This window comes from Bos indicus x Bos taurus, chromosome 24 (genome assembly GCF_003369695.1).
Source record: "Bos indicus x Bos taurus breed Angus x Brahman F1 hybrid chromosome 24, Bos_hybrid_MaternalHap_v2.0, whole genome shotgun sequence".
NCBI classification, from domain to species: domain Eukaryota; kingdom Metazoa; phylum Chordata; class Mammalia; order Artiodactyla; family Bovidae; genus Bos; species Bos indicus x Bos taurus.
In genome coordinates, this window is record NC_040099.1 from 11,054,968 (window position 1) to 11,068,687 (window position 13,720).

The following is a 13,720-nucleotide window of genomic DNA, read 5'->3' on the forward strand; positions in this document are numbered from 1 at the left end:
AGTTTCATACAGCTTTAAAAATTCCAAGGAAACGATTACATAATAATCAATGTCAAAGACAGCCTGGGGAAAAGCATAAGAAGTATTCCATATCAGTATTTCTAGTAGTGAGAAATATACTACTTTTAATGATAAAAATAAAACTTAAATTGTAAACAGAATTAACATTGAGTCGACTGTAATTAATATGCAATTAATTTATATAAATATTTAAAATTTTATATAGTATAGCTTAGACTTCAAATGTGCAAAAAATGAGCCTAACTAGTTCTCATTCCTTAAATGTCAGAATTTCCACAATAGTATCTTTTACTGAAAAAGTTTCAGAACACTGGACAAGGAAGTTGATCAAATGCAATATTAAGTATGACTTGTACATTAAACTCAGTTGGGACACAACAGTACAAGAACAGAGTCTATGTTATTTGAACAGGAAGAAAGAGAAGCAAAAAAGGAAGAGTAACTTTTTCAAACTTTCTTTTGTAAAAACTCTTTACCATCCCTCAACTCAAAAAAAAGAGAAAGAGACAAAGAAAGAAAACCAGCTTGGGAGGCAGACGAAGAATCCTTTGAAACCAGGAAATGCCCCTTCAACACTTCCCTTTAATCATCTACTTTTTCCTGCTTCCTTGCCCTTTTCCCTTTCCTTTTGGCTGCGAACTGTGATTTGCACTTTCTTATAAAGAAAAAAGAAAGGATACTCTTTAAGAGAAACAGAGAAAGGAAATTGTATCCAAATGAAGGTACTATATGCTAGAATAAGAACCTTGGTGTTTGCAATTCTATACATTTTGTTAATTGTTACTGATTTTTAAAAAATATCACAACATCATTTTTTAGTGACCCCTTCCACATATCTATATAAGTTCCTTAGGATAATCCAAAAATTTCAAGCTTAAAATAGTAACTAAAGGGTAGACAAAGAAAATCCCAGTCAAAATGAAAAAGTTAATGATATATTTTTGGCTTTCTTCACTTTAATAAGTAGGAGAGTGTTTAATAAGCTAGAAAACTCATGCTCTATCTTATCAAATCATGACAACTGAAATCACAAAAAAATCTGTGTCAGTTCTTATTTCTCTAAGGCAAGGAAACAGCTAATTCTATTATGAGCCAAATATAATCACATTGTTTTGTTTATTCTTCCGTCTTCCTCTCCTCCCCCATTGTAAGCAGTTAAGAACACAATTAAGGCTAGATTCTTTTTTTTTTAAATGCTAAACTTAGGATAACTTTATTTTGCCAGGATGTATAAAAATGTCTGTTGTACAATAGCCTAAATATTAAAAATATGTAAAATAAGAATAAAACATCTAAAGAAGCAGTATTTGCAGGAAAACATGGTGACCGTCATATCTCCAGAGAAAGTGTCCGTGTTTGACATAAGCTTCTCAGAAACGCATTTAAAGATACTGTAGTCTACACGATTCTTACTTTCTTGTGTCCCAAAGAATACCACATATACTTGGGAAAAAGGACAACTAAGAGAATAAGATGAAATGCCTTTTTTTTTTTTTTAACAATCAGGACACCTCTACCTAAGAAAATTTTACTTTTTTTTTTTCCTTCTACTTGGTTAAAAGAAATGCCACTTTGCTCAAAGAAACTAAACGGAGGGAATGTGGTTTTCTGGTTCTTTGAACTGGTTTCTTTTGAAACACTGAGTGTTTGCATTAAAAAAGATGTGGTAGGTAGCAAAAAGAACATTCAAGGTTCATGAACTGGTTAAAAAAAAAAGTGTGGAATGAGAAATAAAGTTCAGTACTCTTTTTTTTAATCTGTACAAATAAAGCAGAACATTTAGTATATAGAATTCATGAAGTGCATTTGAATGTTATTATTAATAATTGGGAACAACCTCAGAGCTTACAGAATGTAAAGAGCAGCATGTCTTTGACTAAAAAGATTAATACATAAACAAACTTAATAACTGTCTAGTATTCAAAGTGAACCAAAAGAAAAAAAAATTACATTTAAGACAGAATATAAGGTATAATTGCTTTTATCTGCTTCCAATATCTTTATTATTTCATATTACTGAATTAAAAATCAAGTCCCTGATAAAACAAAATTGGAGGAGAATGTAATTGAGATTAATTATTTGAGACATATTTGGGGAAATTCCTTTTTAAAGACATTCCTATAATCCGGCAAGGAAAGCAAGCATGCTTGCCGCATGCCATGGAACAGCTTACTTCGAGGAAAGCGAGGTGGGTTATCGTTGACATCAGTGAGGGTCACGGTGACCGACGTGGTTCCAGAGAGCCCTCCGTTTTGACCAACCATATCCTTTGCCTGAATAACAAGCAAATACTGGTCTTTAGCCTCTCTATCCATGTTTGGAAGGGCGGTCTTGATGACTCCTGAAAAATTTCAAATCCCAGTAAAATGCATCATGAATCGCTGCATTTATACTAGCGAAGAACACTGATATAGGCAGAAATAGCTCGAGTGGTTGCCTTCTGCTGTTTTGTTTACTTTTAATAACTTTAAAGCATATTCAAGACCAAAGAGATATTAACAACTATATAAACATTACAAAACACAGAAAACACTGTAATATAGAAGACCAGGGTAGAGAGAGCATTATCTCTAGGTTTTACGGAAATATGACTCAAAAAATACCAGCTTAAATAAAATCTACTCTAGAAGACTGGGCAGTTGCCTATTAAATATATGACAATGAATCTTCTTCTCTCTCACCCTCTCCAATATCTTAATTCCCAGTGATGTGAAATCACCATAAACCCTTTCAGCTATTGTCCCTACTACTGTCCCAGCAAAGTAACTACATAGTCTATAAATGAAAGAATGTGTCATTTATGTTTAACAAAACACCATTCCAAATTATGTTGCTGGATAGATAGGCTGTATCTGTTATTATAAAAACCTGAGAAAAAGTATTAATGATGAGAGTGACTGTGTTCATGAAAATCAAGATACTAAAAACATCAGTGTGTTTTGCTGTTTCTCTCTAATCAATTGCATTTAATAAGAACCTTGAAGACTTCAGAGGTATAAGAAACTGACTTCAGAACTCCATGCTGTTTGATAAGAAAGCTTGAACTACAATCACTGCTGCAGTAAATTAGTGGTTTTATATTAATAACCAATTATTATATAAATATGAGACAATAGAGTAATTATGAGTAAAATTTAGTTTTGCTATGGTCGCCCACTGATAAAGAATCCACCTGCCAATGCAGTAGACGTGGGTTCAAACCTTGGGTCAGGAAGATCCCCTGGAGGAGGAAATGGCAACCCACTCCAGTATTCTTGCCTGGAAAATTCCACCAACAGTGTAGCCAGATGGGCTACAGTCCAGAGGGTCACAAAGAGCCAGACACTACCTAGCAACTGAGCAAGCACACACATACATAAAATAATACATATACTCAATAGAATATACTTGGGCTTCCCTGGTGGCTCAGATGGTAAAGAATCTGCCTGCAATGAGGGAGATTTGGGTTCGATCCTTGGGTCTGGAAGATCCCCTAGAGAAGGGCATGGCAACCCACTCTAGTATTCCTGCCTGGGGAATTCCATGGGCAGAGGAGCCTGGTGGGTTATAGTCCAAAAGGTCGCAAAGAGTCAGACTCAATATACGCACATAGAGATCGTAACAAATGAAAACGCATCTATTCGATATTGCTCTATACAGATCTTGAAACTAGAAACAGGAGGTCATCTTTGCTAATTAGATACGGTAAGGAGTCTAGAATCCTACTTAATCATTTCTTGTACTTTCATCATTTCTGATAATGTCTTACCTACATAACTGGAACTCTTTTGTTCATCAATCTATTTTGTTAAAAGATTCTAACTTTTAGAATTTAAGTCAGAATTTAAAACCCCAATGACTCAGACCTGAGGGACAGGAACTCTGGTATCATGGACTTCTCAGGAGCAAAACTGGGCTGTCTTATAGAGGATGGTTCTTTAGGAAGAAAATGATTATAAACAAATTGGAATAAACATTCTTTTTTCTGCATGTTTGGCACAAAAATGTTTTTATACCCTCCAAATTTATAAAATGTTTTTAAAAGCTGCCATTTTAAAATGTTGTTCATGTTCAGCATAAAAATGTCTTTATACCTTCCAAATTTATAAAATGTTTTTAAAAGTTGCCAATTATTTAAATGCTGACTCTTCAATTGACACATATAATAATGGTCTGTATATATTTCAGCCCTAAGTATAAGTTACAAGCCTGTATTATATCATACATGGTCTGGCCTATTCATCACAATATCCTACGGTTCAGTAACTACTCCAGCAGTGGGAAAGAGATGAAAATATCTTTCAATAATTTAAGAATAATTTAAACAATATGTTATTGGTCCCAGTATGTTAAGATTCCTAGTTAAATAACACTCATACCATCTTAAGAAGCCACATTTTTGTTTAGTTCTGAGCAGTACCTATCAAATACAAACACACACATACACACATATACACACATATACCTGCAATGCATCAATATTTTAAGCATTTAAATTACATTTGAGTAGGCCATTTATTGCCACCTGCCAATTCAGGAGACATAAGAGATGTGGGTCCAATCCCTGGGTTGGGAAGATCCCCTGGAGTAGGGAACGGCAACCCACTCCAGTATTCTTTCCTGGAGAAATCCCATGGACAGAGGAGCCTGGTGGGCTACAGTCCAGGGGGTCTCAAAGAGTTGGACATGACTGAAGCTACCTAGCACGCAGGCCATTTATTGTAACTGCTGTTTTAACAATCACTTATTCTAATACACTACACTGGACGCTGCTGCTATAACCACAGCAATACAAGATCTCTTTAACTCCTTCACTGAACTCCTTTAGTTATCTGCATACTGCTTACAGAGAATCTCTAAAACATCACTGCTGCTGCTGCTGCTAAGTCACTTCAGTTGTGTCGGACTCTGTGTGACCCCATAGACGGCAGCCCACCAGGCTTCCCCGTCCCTGGGATTCTCCAGGCAAGAACACCACAATGATCATCAAAAGAAGCAGAGTCATATAGCCATTTGGTTCACTGAGAACTGTCTGAGATGTAGATATTCTTCTGAGAACCATAATGATTCTATGAATATTTCATGTCTGTTCTTCAATACTTCCCTAAACTCTAATATTGAAGACACTGAGTATTGACCTCAATAAGACTCACTGTTACCAAGCTTAACAATCTCTAAGATTCCTGGGACTTACATATCTCTACTTCTCTATGTCTTCCTTACTTTTCTTCTTTTTCTTACCTTTTTTCTTTCTCTTCTTCTTTCTTCCTATCATAACTGTATTTATGTATAATACATTTAAAATAAATTAAGCATTGACAATCTTGAATATTTGATAGTGCATTTCATAAGATGACATTTAAGGGTGTGTTTCACATTAAACACATAATTAATAGTTTCATACAGATGATAAAATATTAATGAAATTCTAAAACAATTTTCTACCCATTCAGTTTTTATTTTTAATTTCTCAGTATGTTTAAATGAGTTTGCATCCTGCACAGTTATTATAATGGAGAAAGATCCATAGCATCTCAATTAACCAGCAAAGAAAATACAGCTGCCTTATCTTCTCATGGTTTTGTTCAGTGGTATTATTTGAAAGAAAACACAGAATTATCAGGGGAGAAGTCTGGTAGTCAAAGTTACTCACTTATTTTTCACACTTCTAATTGTCTCTTTGCAAGTGATCCTATAAATAACACTTTTCCAAAGCAAAAATCATCACAGAGTTTGCAAAGAAATGCAGGGGGCAAAGGTAATTTCCAAATACCTCAATTATTAAATTTTTTTTTTTTTTACAAGAGAGAAATAACTAGGTGAGAATTGAATTTAAATAAGAATGTTCAAACATAATAGATTTCTAGTTCTATGGCTTTTGTGAGCTTTTTACTTTTGAGTCTAAGCTGTCTACATTTGGAAAAGAATTCTCATAAACTGGATATGATCTGCATTTTGGTGAATATTATATACACACACACTCACAGAGAAAATTGTTTATACTGTGTCCCTAAAGTGGTAAAAGCCAGTCTTGTCTAGTCATAGCCTTACAGTTCTATGAGGCTTTCATGAGAGATAATAGCATTGTTTTAATAATCAATAATTTTAAGCCACTTATGATGAAAAGAATATACCCTGCATCTCTTTAGAAAAAGAGACTGGCCCAGATTTTTGGCTTTCTGAATAATAATTTCTCTATGGATGTATCATCTGACCCAGTAACCCAGAGCTTCTCATTTACTTTTATATTTATAATTGATGTTCACAAAATGTATTATGTATGAAGCAAATTTATCACTGCTATTTTTCAACAACTGTCTGGTTTTTAGTCTGAGAATAAATTTTCAGATGATTTTCTAATGTCCTACCAGCCATCAATTTTCTTTCAAGCATGTTCTGTTGTCATGGAATTTCCTTAAGAATTTGTATGTGTACTACATGTAATAGACAAGAGCCATTTCTGAAGTCTGCCCTGGTTTATGGAACCAAACAATTACGGATGCATGCAGCCTACTCAGTCAAGCTCTGGGTTAGTCTCAGGAATCTAGGCAACCACATGAGCCTGGTAACACGGAGCTGGGCTTTTCACATTGTGTGGCTTCAATATACATTAGATGTTCAGGTAAATCTCTGCCTAATAAATTTTTTTTTCTTAATGTTCTGTTTAAGACTTGTATTATTTGGTTTCTCTCCCTGTAAGTGAAGCCTATCAGTTCAGTCGCTCAGTCGTGTTGGACTCTGTGACCCCATGCACTGCAGCAAGCCAGGCTTCCCTGTCCATCACCAGCCCCCAGAGCTTGTTCAAACTCATGGAAGCATATAATAGAACCATAAAAAGACGGAGAAGAGCCAACAGTAGTGAAGACAGAAGGTTCTGGAACACCAAAGGATTTCAGAGCTGGCATCACATCAAGCAGAAACAACTGAAGAAGACTGCTGTAAGCTGTGAGGGGACATCCTCAGAAAGCCCTGACTGCAGAGAGGCTCCTCCACACCGCGAGCCACAACACAGACAAAACACCCACGAGGGGTGTAAACGGAGGGAGCTCTTTGTTACGACTGTGAACGTGAAAGTGAAAGTTACTCAGTCGTGTCCAAACTCAGTCGTGTCCGACTCTTTTTGTGACCCCAGGGACTATACAGTTCATGGAATTCTCCAGGCCATTCTCCAGGCCAGAATAGTGGAGTGGATAGCCTTTCCCTTCTCCAGGAGATCTTCCCAACCCAGGGATCGAACCCAGGTCTCCCGCATTGCGGGAGGATTCTTTACCAGCAGAGCCACAAGGGAAGCCCAAAAATACTGGAGTGGGTAGCCTATCCCTTCTCCAGCGGGATCTTCCCAACCCAGGAATCGAACTGGTCTCCTCCTGCATTGCAGGCGGATTCTTTACCAGCTGAGCCATTAGGGAAGCCCGCTGTTATGAATGTAGTTCTTACCTAAAACTAGGACAGACCAAGGATGCATGCAATGCATGATGCCGGCACCATGTAGTCACACCTCCAGGTTTAACACAGAAATCCTAAATGGTATTTAACTCTCCAACCACTTCCCAAGGACTACAGCTTTGGTGTTCTGTGCAGTCACACTGGCCCTGTGTTTGGTTTCTGCTCTGCTAATGGCATTGGAAATCTTACTAATGTTAGAACAGGAAGCCTGCAGTATCATTTCAAACAGCACATCATGTAGCCAGTCCTGCCATATATGAAACATTGAAAAATGTGATCTGTGTGCTTGCAGGTTTTGGACCAGATAAACACATTAGAATAATCCTCAATCTCCCAGTAAATTGGGGGCCATTATGAAGACAGGTGATGGGAAGCTGAATGGTCCTTTTGAGGCTACATCATCATGTTCCTAGGTCCATTCTCTTTGCTTGTTGAACTGTCAACATTGTTTTTTGCAGCTATTCACATTCTTGTTTTGTGGACAGAAAAATTAAGGTAGAAAACACACTTACCCTCTGGTCATCTGGCCTGTAAGTAGAGCTACAGAAGAAATACATGCTCAGAAATTTTAGTCAGGCTAAGTTAATGACATGTGGTTAATAAATAATAATGGGTAATATGACTAATATTATTCCTTTTTTAAAAAAGAAATTAAAAGTTAAACTTTCAGAGATATATTTAATAGTGATTTCCTAGGCCTATTTTACATAATCTTGATCTGGCATATTTTCAGCATTTTTCCTGTCTAAAGTTTTACATGCTTCTCAAAAACACTGATATCTAAAGATATGGAAAATAATATTTTTTCTCACATAGATAAGGATCATACATCAACTAAGGAAGACTACCTCAAACTCTATGTGGCTCTTCGTGTGTGTAAGGTATGAAAATTTTCCATTCATTTTTGTCAGAAAAACAGATTTTTTTGGAAAAAATGCATTCTCTATAGTCCTTTAATATCTCTGCACTGATGACTAGAGAAACAGAAGTCCCAATGATTACCATGACTAGAGAATTAAAAACTAACAAAACAAAATTAAACAAAAAGCTTATCTCCTCTAATACACGGTCCTTGAGATTGAAAGTTAAAATGATGTTTGAAGTTCTAATCATGTGATGCCAGGATATAGACTACTGTCCAGCTGCCCACAGGTGAGGTTTTACCTACACAGGGCCTATGGGACACCTATTATCTTACAGCAAAGCTAAAATCACAAGCCAGTCACTAGTAGCAACAAAATATTTAGCCCTTGGGATTAGTACATGCTAGTTTTGGACCAGTTATATAACGCAAGAGGTGTATAATTTGTGAGCAAATTGTCAGAGGCTTGTCAATGTCTTTCTAGGCTGCAGAGTAGATATATAAGGGAACAGGTGGGTGTCTGAATTGAGGTTCTCAGATCTATCATTAAATCAGAGCACAACTTTACATTCACAGGATTCAGATCATAAAGCAGATACTTTCATTTACTTCCCCTTCAATACTTGCTCCATCAGAACTATTTCTCCTCTGTCAGACTCTTCAGGCAGCTTCCAAACTTCATCACAACACTGGTATAAAACACGCAATGCAGCCTCTGTGAACATTCTAATGAATGATGAGCTGGCCTTGAATTCGTCTGTTTTTGCACATTACAGCTGTCATTCTCAAAAGACATTTAAAATAGGTACCCCGCCACACAGTGATTTGAGAATGAATGAATACTGCCATTTTTATAATATGGAAAACGGGGTGGTGAATGGCATTAAAATATTCATTTAGGATCATAAGTATCATCAGTGATTCAAGATCATAAACTTGGCTATTTGAAGAGGCATTCTTCTCCATGATAAAGATAAAATTACTAAAATACAGAGAAATTTTGGATTTTTTCAGTGGTGAAGAAAAGCAATGGCTCACACCCACCCACACTGCCCTATACCAACAGCCAGAGAAGCATAATAGATAAAATATTATTTTATAACCAAGAAAACAGTGCTCCAAATTATAGCCTTACTGAATGTAAACCATTTCATCTTCAAAGTGAAACAGAACATCTAGCCAAACAACCACATTTTCTATCCAGGCAGTTTTGCAACCCATATTTTTTTTTCTTCTAAAATGAAAAAAAGTCATTTAATTTAGTTTTTGATTTAGCAGATCATCATTCTAATTGTTATGTTTCAACTAATTTCCCTGAGAAAACCAGCCTCTGGAAGGAGAAGCTGTAACTACTATATATTCTACTCCATGGCAGGGAGATTTTGCTGAAGATTTAAAATTCTACTGTGTGTAATTCCTATGTGAGTTAATTAAAGAAAACAAATTGAAACATTGCAGAGGTAAATATTCAACGTTTTCTTATAGAGTCAAGAGACACCAGCTGAAAAACTTTTCAATAACTCATATTTTGCTTAATTTTGATAGAAATTCTGATCGGTGTAGTAAAATATTTTTAAAAGGTGCTAATGGCTCTATAAATAATATGCTGTTTATTACCATGGTACACATTTTGAGAAACGCACAATAAAAATAGAGTGTCATCAGTTTCAACTACATTGAATCAAAATAACTATTATTAATTCTATGCCAAGAAAGAAATAATGACTTTACAAGGAGAGTCACATGTCAATGTTTACCTGTTTTGGGCTCCACTGAGAAGTATGGCTGCCCCTGAAGGATGCTGTAGACCACTCGAGCACTGTTGCCGTATGTAGGGTCGTCAGCATCCGTCGCGGTCACCTGTACCACTGAGGTCCCTACATGACAATCCAACATCAATCAATTAAAAACTCCCAAATGCCATAAAACAAGAGAAACCACCAAACACTAAAGATGCTAGATTAATGTAAAGATATAAAGATGCTTTCCAGTTTTCATTTTTCTTTTTCTCAGGGATGTGAAAAATGGATACGTTTTTGTGTCTAAGACAAATTCCAAAAGATGATAAATGGTAATTCCTCAGAAATACTTAAGGGACACGAAAAGATGTTGGTTAAAAAAAATAGGACTGACAATGCCAAGTTAGACAGGGATATATTCTCAGAATTGGTTTCAACTTTTAGGCATCTCATCCATCAAGGTCTACAAGAGCAACCTCTAAGTCTCAATCACAGTCTAAAAAGCAGCATGACAGATTCTAGCACCTTGACACTCATGGGGCAACCCTACTGCCGCAGCAACAGAAATGGAAACTTCAGTAACTGAGTAAGTTAATAAAGAATATTTGATTGGTACATTTAACTGGATATTAGGTGGCTACTCTCTTAGTAGTTTTTTATGAAAACAACTAATTCACTAATTGACTTATAACAAAAGCATGAAATGAACACTGAAACCAAACCCTCCCAAAGGAGAAAAAAGATGATAACCTGAAAAATCACAACACTGGTTGCTTTTCTACATTTTGTATGATAGAATGTTGTATTACTTCTTCCTTTCACTATGCATTCACTTGTTCCAGATAGAAAGCATTTAGTGTGATCTGTTGTTTTCATTTCCACTTGGAATCTCATCTTAAAAAATATTAGCTACCCACATTTGCTTACTTTAAATATGTAAGCACAGGATATTTTAGCATATATGTCCTAGTTAATGGGCATGGGACAACTCCCTTTCTTTATGTATTCATTCAAGGCTCAAGTTGGTTTCTAATAAATTCTTGAAAACATGGCATTTTTCATCTAACGTCTGTTTTAGATCTATTCCTATGTAGATCTTCCTTTCAAAATTTCTTAAATAAGTCATTAAATGCTGATCTTACTATAAATCTATTCTCTTTTCCACATTATGATTTCCCTAACTGATTCCATTTCCTTTCAAATTGGGTAAAAATTGTGAGTGTCATTTTTTAAATTCTGAAGATTTATTTTTTTATTTAGTAGACTTAGGAGATTGTGCCATGTGGCTGCTTGGTAGGACCAAATGGTGAATGATATATATTTAAAAATCTTTTTAACAACTAGATTTTGACTATCTTAAAATGTTAGAATCAATGATTTTTATATTCTCAATTTCCTCTATAATTCACCATCTTTACAGCAATATTTACTCTGGTGATATGCTTAAGTAACCATTTCCTACTTCGTTGGAAAACAACTTGCAACAAAATAATGAAAACTATACCTCAGTAAATTTTGTTGCATGTATTTTTTTTCTGAAAGTGAAGTTGCTCAGTCGTGTCCGACTCTTTGCGACCCCATGGACTGTAGCCTACCAGGTTCCACCGTCTATGGGATTTTTCAGGCAAGAATACTGGAGTGGGTTGCCATTTCCTTCTCCAGGAAATCTTCCCGACCCAGGGATTGAACCCGGGTCTCCCGCATTGTAGGCAGACGCTTTACCATCTGAGCCACCAGGGAATTCACCAGGAATTTTTTTTCTGAAGTGTTTATTAAATAATTTATGACACACAAATATAGTCATACAGACACACACACCCATTCTTGTGCTTATTTATGCTTTTCTGGCAACAAATAAGCAATCCTAGGGGACTATGAGGGTCTCAAATCTTATAATATGTTAGTATACAATGAACAACAAAAAAATAGCCCTGAATAATAAACATAGAGGACTTGTGTTGTATATACCACACTATTTAGTGGCTATTATAACTTTATAACTATTTGGCTACAAGTAAACACTTTGATAAACAGAGTCATGATAAATCCACAGGATATGTTTTATATAAGCATTTACTGTGCTTAGCTCAAGTTTGGATTTTTAATCCAGTGAACTCTCTCCCTGTCTAATAAATCCTGAAGACATTTGAGACTCATTTTCTAAAAAGTCCTGAGCTTGCTGTAATCGATCAAATAACTAAAATAACTTACACATGTGTATAATAGTCATCTTGTTTGATATCAGAGTGGTACCATTGGAACTAAAACTACAGCGCGTTCTTCAACCTCTGGGACAAAAAGCACGCATTAATCCAATTTGCACTGCTATCTTCTACTTAGGAAAGGAAAGCCTTATCAAGCCCACAAAAAATACCAAAAATGCCCCGGAGAATTGTAGCATGAATTGCTTACACACACCTCAAAACCTCCTGTTTCTCTAAACATTACTACTTCTCGGGAGGACAGTGTGCCTACTCTTTTCTCTAAAACCTCCCAAATCTTGTTATTGTTGCTGTCATCACAGTTGTTGTTGTTTCTGTCATTAAATGAGAGCAGCAGGAAGCATTCTGAAGGTGTGGGTGGTATTGAGAGGGTGTGAATAAGCCTGTGTGGTCAAAGAATGTTTACACAGAAGACAATTACAGGCAGCTGCTGCCACTGTGGTTCAGAACTTTTCCTGACCACAAGCACCCTTGGTTCATTTTCAGTTATTTCTTCAGCGGCTAGAATCACAGTCCCAAAATACTGTTCCCTTTCCCATCTGATAGGAACAGAAATTCAGGGTCACTAAATTGTGATTTCCCTAAAGGGTACATGTAATACACATCTTTGCAATTCCAGTTCCCTGCAGAGCGGATGTACAGATGAAAAGCTGGAATGAATGCAATGACCTTTATTTCCAGTAAAACAAATCACAATCAATAAAATAAAACAAATCACAATCAGTCAAGTATTATACCACATTGGTAAAATTTTCAGGGTTTCCCAGGTAGCACAGTGGTTAAGAACCTGCCAGCCAATGCAAGAGAAACAAGAGACATAGGTTCAATCCCTGGGTCAGGAAGATACCTTTGAGTAGGAAATGGCAACCCGTGCCAGTATTCTTGACTGAGAAATCCCATGGACAGAAGAACCTGGGCTACAGTCCCTGGGGTCTCAAAGAGTCAGACACGACTAAGCACATATATACAAAACTTTCAAGTTAAAGACCTCAGTTGAAATAGGTGTAAAAATACAAGTTCCATTATTATTTTAAATAAACTTCCTCCTTCAATACCATAAACAATAGGAAATAAAATATATAAATCAACGGGTCTCTGTTCCAGCTTCATATTTTTTTTTTTTATTATCTTGTAAGATCATCCATATCTAAGTTACATACTGGCTGAAAACTATTTAAAAGATAGCTAAACAAGTGGAATTTAATAGTATTTGAAATACAGTATATACTAAAGGTAATCTACTTTCTATTTTTCCAGTCATGGGGCAATGGTCAGAAGGCCTTTTGGTAAAACAGCCTTCATTATTCTTTTATATATCTCACACTGAGCATCACCTTACCATCATTATAAACAGTATACATTTGAGTATAAATTCTCATGCATCTAAATTTCTGGAGAAATTACAAAAAGATTAGTGGTGGCAGGTGAATGGACATTTATGGGCTGAAGC

General features: G+C 36.0%; 1 protein-coding gene across 1 annotated transcript in view; it reads right to left on the bottom strand.

Annotated features, from left to right (window-relative positions):
* The window catches only part of CDH7 (cadherin 7), a 147,934-nt gene that overhangs the window by 65,486 nt on the left and 68,728 nt on the right, over positions 1-13,720 (bottom strand). Inside the window, exons 4-5 of the mRNA XM_027525970.1 lie at positions 10,067-10,186; positions 2,196-2,363 (exon numbers count right to left, since the gene is read on the bottom strand). Coding sequence (XP_027381771.1) covers positions 2,196-2,363; positions 10,067-10,186 — 288 coding nt within the window. The remainder of the gene's footprint in view (positions 1-2,195; positions 2,364-10,066; positions 10,187-13,720) is intronic.